The 9,121-nt window shown below is 41.1% G+C and overlaps 1 protein-coding gene across 4 annotated transcripts in view; it reads left to right on the top strand.

The window, feature by feature from the left end:
* Positions 1-482: 482 nt before the first annotated feature.
* nlgn2a (neuroligin 2a) overlaps positions 483-9,121 on the top strand; it is a gene marked incomplete at its 3' end in the record, with an annotated part of 103,494 nt that continues 94,855 nt past the window's right edge. The window contains exon 1 of one of the 4 annotated variants that reach the window (XM_083910593.1): positions 483-975. In XM_083910593.1, the coding sequence (XP_083766719.1) occupies positions 573-975 (403 nt within the window). In that variant the 5' untranslated portion in view covers positions 483-572. Of the gene's footprint in view, positions 1,013-9,121 lie in introns of all 4 variants that reach the window. The other 3 variants (XM_083910594.1, XM_083910595.1, XM_083910596.1) reach the window with 3 other exon arrangements.

Raw genomic sequence — 9,121 nt, 5'->3', positions numbered from 1 at the left:
TGACTCGATGTCAGCAAACACTGTCTTTAGATTTAGTTTGTCGCTCCATCTGCTTTTCACCTGACAACAGTTGCACTGACGACGTTTCAAAGAATGTATTTCTGTCTTCGTTGAGCTAAAACCACTCTTATCTTTCTCTCCCCTCTTTGTCTACTCCTGTTTCCCTTCCTTCCAACCTTTCTGTCTCCTTCTGCAGGACTCAGAACATCAGTCTAATGACCAGGATGATAGAAGACCAATAGGGATGGAACGCAACAGAGCCATGGCTGGGGAAGCGTTTCGAATTGCCATTGCTCAGAATCAGCAGTGACCTGACGCGGGTCAACCAGCGACTCTTCCTGTTCCTCATCTCGCCTCCGCTCAGTGCTTCTGGTTCAACTTCCTGTCTGCTTTTGGTCGTTTTAATCCCTCTCTTATGCTACATCTTCCGATTTGTCGGTTCGTTTAAACGCAGAGCGACTCCACATCAGACTGCAGTCATGTACTCGCTTCCGCTTCCTTTAAGCAGACAGAGTGGGCGGGGTTTGTCGCCCAGGTCGCGCCCCCTCTTCCTTTTGACGGACTGGTGCCTGATGGGCGCGCTGAGCCTCATTCTGCTGCCCAGCCTGGCCTCCAGCCAGAAGATGGACCCGTCTAAACACCCCATAGTCACCACCAACTACGGCAAGCTGCGAGGCATCAAGAAAGACTTGAACAATGAGATCCTGGGCCCCGTGGAGCAGTACCTGGGCGTCCCCTACGCCACGGCGCCCATCGGCGACCGCCGCTTCCAGCCGCCCGAGGCCCCGGGGTCCTGGCAGGAGATCCGCAACGCCACGCAGTTCGCCCCCGTGTGCCCCCAGAACATCCACGGCGTGCTGCCAGAGATCATGCTGCCCGTGTGGTTCACGGACAACCTGGACGTGGCAGCGGGCTACATCCACAACCAGAGCGAGGACTGCCTCTACCTCAATGTCTACGTGCCCACAGAGGACGGTGAGTGGAACGTTTTTACGTCAAGGGAAGGTGGCGGGTGGGACTTTTGAGGGTATGTGTGGATGAAAGTAAGCCCCCCCCCCCCCCCGAGTTACTTCTGCTATGTGAATTCAGGTGTAAATCTACCACTGTAAGGATTACAAGGATTTTTTAAACTTATTTGACAAAATCTGCCCGATTACAGATTCTGCCTTTTGATTTGAAACGGTCTTTTTAACCGTTGTTTTTCAAAGGTCACGAGGTCTTATATGCTCTTGATCGCTCCACACAGGATGTACAGCAGCATCCTCACGGTCACTTCTCTGTGCTTAAAAAAACAGCAGATTTTGAGGTGATTTGCACATTTTAAAAGAATTAGAAGCCAACATAAATATTTCAAAATGGCATTTGCTGTTTCGCTCGCTTCATTGATCGTGAATCAGGGGTTCACGCACGGTCTTATTGTCTGAGGAACTCCAGACAATATTTTCCTCCTTTTTCAAAGTCATCGCACTACTTTCTGCACGGACAATATTCTTCTAGATAGTGAATAGTAAAAATTGACGAGGGTCGGACATTTTTTTTTTCCATTGACCAACCCTCTTCCCCTGTTTTCCCAGTCATGGTTTTATACTGTAAAACAAAGAGAACTAAGGTCAGGACTGAAAAAAAAAAATGTCTCTGCAACACAACAATGCTGTTGCCTCAGTGAAATGTGTCTCTGTTTAACATGTGTTTGGGTTTTTTTTCTGTGCATCAAACATCTTAACACACATCCATTAACTTCTTTCTTCAACTTTCACTCAGGAGAAAAAATGTGTCTTTAATTATCTGACGTTAATTTTCCATATTGAGCGATTTGGGACTTTTTTTTTATCGCATTTTTGGCCCACTTTGAGTGTTCTATGAAGAATTATCCTCCTCTCCTTCTCTAACCCAGCTTCTTTTTCACAGAGTGTTTTTCTTAAACGATAAAAGAAGAAAAAGATCACATTGTTTACTTACTTTTACAAATGTGTGTGTAATTTTTTGCATTGATCTGTATTTCTCTTTTCACATGTGTGGGTTCGTGCAGCGATGACGCACACAGACTTCCTCTTGCATCGTTCTTTTTAGCACTTCCATTATTTACATGGACTTTTATTTAGCTATTTTTTTTTTTTTTTTTGCAGCTTTACAGTCTTCTCCCTTTGCACCTCGACATTCTCTGACACACCTCAGCCCTCAGCCCTCGCCCGGCCCACATCATTAACACTTCTCTCCTCGGGGCACATATAGAACACATCAGATCCCATTTTCAGTCTTTTCACACTGTCACACAGTCTTTTTTTTTTTTTTCCTTCCTCTCCTGGTGTACACGATGCTCTGGAAATGTCACACCAGTTTAAAAATACAGTGACCTTCACTTATCGTCATGACCCAACCTTGACAGAGCGATGCACATGTCATTGCCTCACTGTTTATTGACTTTATTGACAAAACAAAGGTATAAACAACATTTGCAAATGTTAATTCCCGACTTTAAACGCCTTGATTTATGGAAATGGAATGTTGGCAACGTGTGAAGTCGTCTCATTCCTCGTTGTACATCATCGATGTGGGTGTATTTATGGTGATCGAGTCAGCCATGACACCCCTCCAGCGCCGTTAGGGGTCGTCTTTGTCTTCGCTCCTCCCTCATCTTCTGCCTCTCTCTCTTGCATCGATTATTTTGTTGTAGAGGAGAGGAGTGGAATAAAGACGAGGGCGAGCTGGGAATGAATGTTGGGGCCGAGAGAAGTAGAATAGAGGCCACCGTGAGCGAAAAAGAAAGTCCATGTAGGATTTTATACCTTGATTTTTTTTTTTTTATCTTCTATTGTATTTCTAAAGTAATAATAATACTAGCTTTATTTGTATATCAGCTTTAAAAACAGCAGTTTACAAAGTGTTTTTACATAAAAATCAAAATGCACACACATAAACAGTATAAATAAGACAAAAGAGCAATGACATAAAAGGATAAAATTATAAAAGTATGAGGCAATGATAGAAGTAAAGAGGCTTCTATCAAGTGCTTTTAAAGCCTTTTATTCTATTGCTTTTGAGGTAGTTATGAGCTTAACTCACTGTCACGCAGGAAATGATTTTGTTTGAAGTCCAGACAACAACACCAATGTTGTCAGTACTGAGATGCACCCATGGGAAGTGATTTGACAGAATAAACATCCCCTGCACTGCTGCTGTATACACAAAAATGCTCCCTGGCCTTGACGGAGCCCGGTTTCATGTTAAATGCTAATGTTGCATTGTTTCTCTTCACAATGCCCAACCAGAGGCTCAATAACATCATCACCAGCAACGAAAAAACCACCATGAGTTGCACAGTGCAGCCACACGGCCACTGATTTAAAAAAAAAAAATCAAAAAAAATCCCCAGACTTTCTCATTTTCTCCTTTCGTGCGGCTCAATTCCCTTCTTTTCTTGTCATGTTTAAAAACATGAAAGCGGCAGCTCTCTGTATCTCCCCGAGGCCTTTCATTTGTGTCCCTTTAGTGGGACACCCTTAACACAAAATCCTGAAAATCCTCCTGTAATAAGTGGATTAATCCCCCAGAATTACTTCTTAATGCTGCCATCATAGCAAATGGAGGAACACGGAGGCACTCAGACATGAATGTGTGTTTGTTCGTAGATAAACAAATGCACCAACATTTGCTGTTTACTCATAGCTCCCTAATTAATACTTAAGTGCTTGGTAAGTTTAAGGCGAGGCCATGTGTTGTCATTTCCCATTAACTGTGGCACACATGAATAAACATGTTTGCGATGCTGGTAATAATTTAGAAACAAACCCAAGAAATACTTGTAATCGTCTTTCAGTAATAACTTGGACTCACACTCATTCATATCTAATTAAGAGGGGCTTAATTGAACATGCAGATGAGGATTTTATTGTTTTTTTTTTCATTCCCGTCACTCTGTGCCCGACATACTTGAGCGTAAATAGACACAACATTGACACTACATCAGAAAGCGCTCATTATCCAATCCTACCTGACCTATCCTGAGACACTCCTGTAAAAAACAACAACCCTACAGGTCGCCTGTGAAAGCATTATTATTATTATTATTATTATTGTTATTATGGTAAGTGCACCTCCAGCTGTAGTAATTATAAAGGTATGGAAGAAAGAAGTCAGGTCACATGGTCGATTGGAACTCTCTAATCGGAGATTGATGTTCATTCTCTGTTTTAAAAGTCACTTATGTTTGTTATACTCTTAAATATTACCCTTACTTTATTAATTGCATGATCAAAATAGTAACCATGATGACAGAGGTCGTTTTAACAGTTCGTGGTCCTTCAGGTTAGAGGAAAAACACCTCAGTCGAGTTTGTTCATTTTACGAAACGTGCAAATCGCCAAAATTCAAAATGCCCGACTTCCTGTTGAGTTGGGGCCGTCATCCCAATTTACTTTTTTGTTTGTCTTGGGCTATTGGAAGTTCCCACCAAGTTTTGTGAAATTCGGTGCAACTTAATCTTGGCTTGCTCCATCCACGTTTCGGCGCTACAGAGCCCTGGTGAAACGCACAGGTCCCAATATCACATTTTCGCTAGACCTGACCTCCGTGCAAAGTTTTCATGCGCGTTAACCCGCTAAAAAATTACCGTAATGACATTAATGGAATAATAATAAAGATCTGAAGGATAACAATAGGTTCCTCGTTTGTACAGAACATCAGGCGTTAGGACCCAGGGACTTTGCCCTCCAGCAGTTTGCTCCCTTACCGACCACTGGAAGGGAGGAGGGGCTCTGCTTGTTCTCGCGGAGATGACATGCCATAAATCGTAGCGAGATATTTTCATGTGGCTCCTGCAGAGTCATGATGGATCAATGGACGAGGGGGGGGGTGGAGGAGGAGGGGACTGGCCTTGCTGCTGCTGCTGCTGCTGCTGCTGCTGCTGCTGCTGCTGCTGCTGCTGCTGCTGCTGCTGCTGCTGCTGCTGCTGCTGCTGCTGCTGCCACCGCCGCCGCCGCCTCAGGCGCAAAGACAAACCACATGCTTCTCTCAGCAGTCAGCAGCTGTTAAACGGAGCACAAGACTTCCTGGTGAATGATTTGGAATAGTTAGACTCAGCCGTCCCCCCCTAACAAGAACTCTCGCTGTTAACGTGGACTCACGCATTCAACAACATAATAGAATATTTCCAAACATATACGGTATGTCACTTCAGCCTCAATGTGTGTTTCTGTCAGTCAAAACTATGATAAAACGCCTAGTTCGACGACGCCAGGCAGCAGATTGGGATCATGAGCTTCAGCTCACTGTGAAGTGACTGATCCTCTCGGTCATTTTCTCAGAGTTTCCTTTTTTAAGTTGCACTATGCTACACAACAATCAGCTTTTAAAAAGTGTGATTGACCAAATTCTGGCTGCCAGTTTTCGCTTCTCACTCCTCCATGTGACACTCCTGGATTGCTTTAGTCCCCGTGCCCGTACGCCACCGCTCCACATGGAGCGTTATTGGTGGTAGGCTGAGGTTTCGCCCCGATAAGCTGCTACAAAGTGCCTTTTTAAGCAGCTAGTTTGACTCAATTAATCCCGTTCTTGCAGGGTATACATCAGTTTTTGCCAGATAATCCTTTGAGATTTGAACCGCTAACCTCAGCATTGTTAGCACTGCGCTTCTCGGGCTGCGCCTCATGAATTATTCCGTCCGGCGCTTCATCCATCGGAATGCATCAGGCTCACACACGCGCGCATCTTCCACGTGCCGCAATAATATTTCTTTTTTTTTTCTGAGGGGTGATTTTATCAAGAAGGATTCGATACTAACACTATTCTGCACCCGGCGGTGGCCGAGGGATGCACCCATGCCATCGCAAAGAGAGCTGGAGATGACTGAGAATTCATAGTAGAAAAAACAAAAATATATATATATTTATATATATATATGTATGTGTATATATGTGTGTATGTTTATATCTATATATTTATATGTGTGTGTATGTATATATGTGTGCATATGTGTATGTATATATATGTGTGCATATATGTGTATGTATATATGTGTGCATATGTGTATGTATATATGTGTGCATATATGTGTATGTATATGTGTGCATATGTGTATGTATATATGTGTGCATATATGTGTATGTATATGTGTGCATATGTGTATGTATATATATATGTGTGCATATATGTGTATGTATATATATGTGTGCATATATGTGTATGTATATATGTGTGCATATGTGTATGTATATATGTGTGCATATATGTGTATGTATATGTGTGCATATGTGTATGTATATATGTGTGCATATATGTGTATGTATATGTGTGCATATGTGTATGTATATATATATGTGTGCATATATGTGTATGTATATATATGTGTATGTATATATGTGTGCATATGTATGTATATGTGTGCATATGTGTATGTATGTGTGCATATGTGTATGTATATATTTGTGCATATATGTGTATATATATGTGTGCATATATGTGTATGTATATATGTGTGCATATATGTGTATGTATATGTGTGCATATGTGTATGTATATATATATGTGTGCATATATGTGTATGTATATATATGTGTATGTATATATGTGTGCATATGTATGTATATGTGTGCATATGTGTATGTATGTGTGCATATGTGTATGTATATATTTGTGCATATATGTGTATATATATGTGTGCATATATGTGTATGTATATATGTGTGCATATGTATGTATATGTGTGCATATGTGTATGTATATGTGTGCATATGTGTATGTATATATTTGTGCATATATGTGTATGTATATGTGTGCATATATGTGTATGTATATATGTGTGCATATGTGTGTGTATATATATGTGCATATATATATATATATATATATACAGATTTATGTATGTGTGTGTATATATATATACACATATATGTATGTATATATATATGTATGTATATACATATATATGAATGTATGTAAGTATATATAAAAGTATATATAAAATGCCAGATGGGGTGAAAATACTGTAGATCACCATCTTTCTGCAGGTACAGGACGGTACACTTCCTCCAGAATGAACAATAGACATTACATACAGCATGGGTGCCTGCAGCTCCCCGGCAACTCATGAAATATCCACTGTCTTTCTCTCTCTCTCACACACACACACACACACACACCTTTTATCTCACACCGACACCTTCAGATGTGAGCCTGTTCGCCAGAGCTGAAGGAGACCAAACAGAGTCTCTAATAAAAAAGACAAGGACGCGGAAAAGAAGCAGAAAGTCAGTCTTCCAAGTTAGGCGCTCTCTCCAGATAGTTGTTGCTTTATGGAAGATGGAGGTCAGAACAGAGAGCAACTTCCTGCCTGAGGTCCAGACCCGTACAAACAAAATCGGACATTCTGTCTTTGTTTCTGCACCTCCTCTCATGTTTCACCTCACCGCCTCTCCTTCCTCTCTCTCTCTCTCTCTCTGCACAGAATAGCAGGCCTGCACCGGTCAAAGGCTTTGTGCCAGGGTGGGAGGTCGTGAAGGTGAAGGGAAAGTCAGGCCGCGGTCACTCGCTTTCAACTTTTTTTTTTTACCGATCCGTCAAGGATGCTGCAGCTAGACAAGGACACCAGCTGTACTCAGGGACTACTCATTTAAACACGACAAGGACGACAATAATTAATCCGTTTTTTGCCTGAAGAGAATGCAGCCAAAAAGATTTTTAGAAGTTTACGTACGGCAAAGTCCATTTATGAAGCTACCTTATGATTTACCATGTCAGAAAACAGAAATATTTATTACTAAATAGTTTTCTTGACTAGTTTACTTTAATAGTTTCCTTTGCCGCTACTCAACCTTGGATAAGTGGTAGAAAAATGTCCTTTTCATAGAAAAATTAGGACATATGCATGGTTCATTTTTCTACCTTATCATAAATATAAATACACAATACAATCAGTATATGAATATACTTATTTAACATTTCAAAATCATTTAAAAGTGCATAAAGGTCGCAAAGCATCACAATCATTAATATAAAAGAGATTCAAAAAGTAAACAAAAGAAAAACACAATAGTTCGAGGATAAGTATGATATTTAGACCCTTAAACTCGTAAATCTCACTTAAAATCTCTCTCTAATCTGGATTTTCTAATCCATTAAACAGGCCATAAAAACAAAACTTAATAAACATTTGGATATCAACGTGATGAGAACAAAAAGCAGATTATTATTTGTGTGACTGTCAAACCAGTAAGTTCAAGGTAATCCTTTCGTCGACAGCCTGTTAAATAAAGCGCATAAATAGACATTTAAAGCCAAGAATATTTACTTGGGGGATTGAAGTGTTTGTGGTGATCAGCGCGGTTAAACAACAAGTGTATGACGTGTGAATGACTTGATTTGGAGGCAGAATAATCTGATTACATGCACCCTGAGGGATCGACGGAGCATCTTGGATGAGTGGCAAAAAGAAGGATTCCGTTCTTAAAGGGCAAACCTAATTGTCTCTTCAGTTGTGTGAACAGATCTATAGTTTTGGCTCTGCGTTCCTTTATTTAGACGCATTCTGACATGAGTCAAGATGCCCAGAAGCTCCTGAGTGGTGACAAAGTCTCTTCGTGTTTGATATTCGCAGAGAATGTGGCGGTTAACGTCGCCGCTTCTTAACACAGAGCCACAGCATCCAGTGTGAGACGTGAGAAGCAGAGCTGAGTTTGAAGGAATAGGTTATTAGAAATGTGTCCAGAACCACTGAGGCTAACAAGTCTTTTACGAGACTAAAATCTGTACAGACAAAGAGAAGCCGCTAACGTCGGGGTCTGTGGAAGTGGGTGAAACGTGTGTCCGTGGGTTTGATTTAAAAAGAAAAAAGAAAAAAAAGGGAAACGGAGCGATCGCTGTCAGGAACAGAGCTTTGACTTGTTGCGTAAGGTTATGTGGTGGAATGCTAATTTTAGATGTGAGAGAAGATGATCTGTGAAGTTTCCTCCAGTGAGTGGGACGCTGTCCAGTTCTTTCTGATCGGTGTGAGTTTAAAAGGTTTGAGTGTGGAGAAGGATACTGCTCAATAATCCAGCAGAAATCACATTTATAACAGTGATAATAATGAGTTATTTGGACATAAATCCACACAAACCTCTTCCCCTTTTTTTTTTTTGTTTCTGTT

This window comes from Microchirus variegatus (genome assembly GCF_963457635.1).
Source record: "Microchirus variegatus genome assembly, chromosome: 2".
NCBI classification, from domain to species: Eukaryota; Metazoa; Chordata; class Actinopteri; order Pleuronectiformes; family Soleidae; genus Microchirus; species Microchirus variegatus.
Note: the sequence above shows the minus strand (reverse complement) of the source record. Positions and strands in the feature narration are given on the sequence as shown.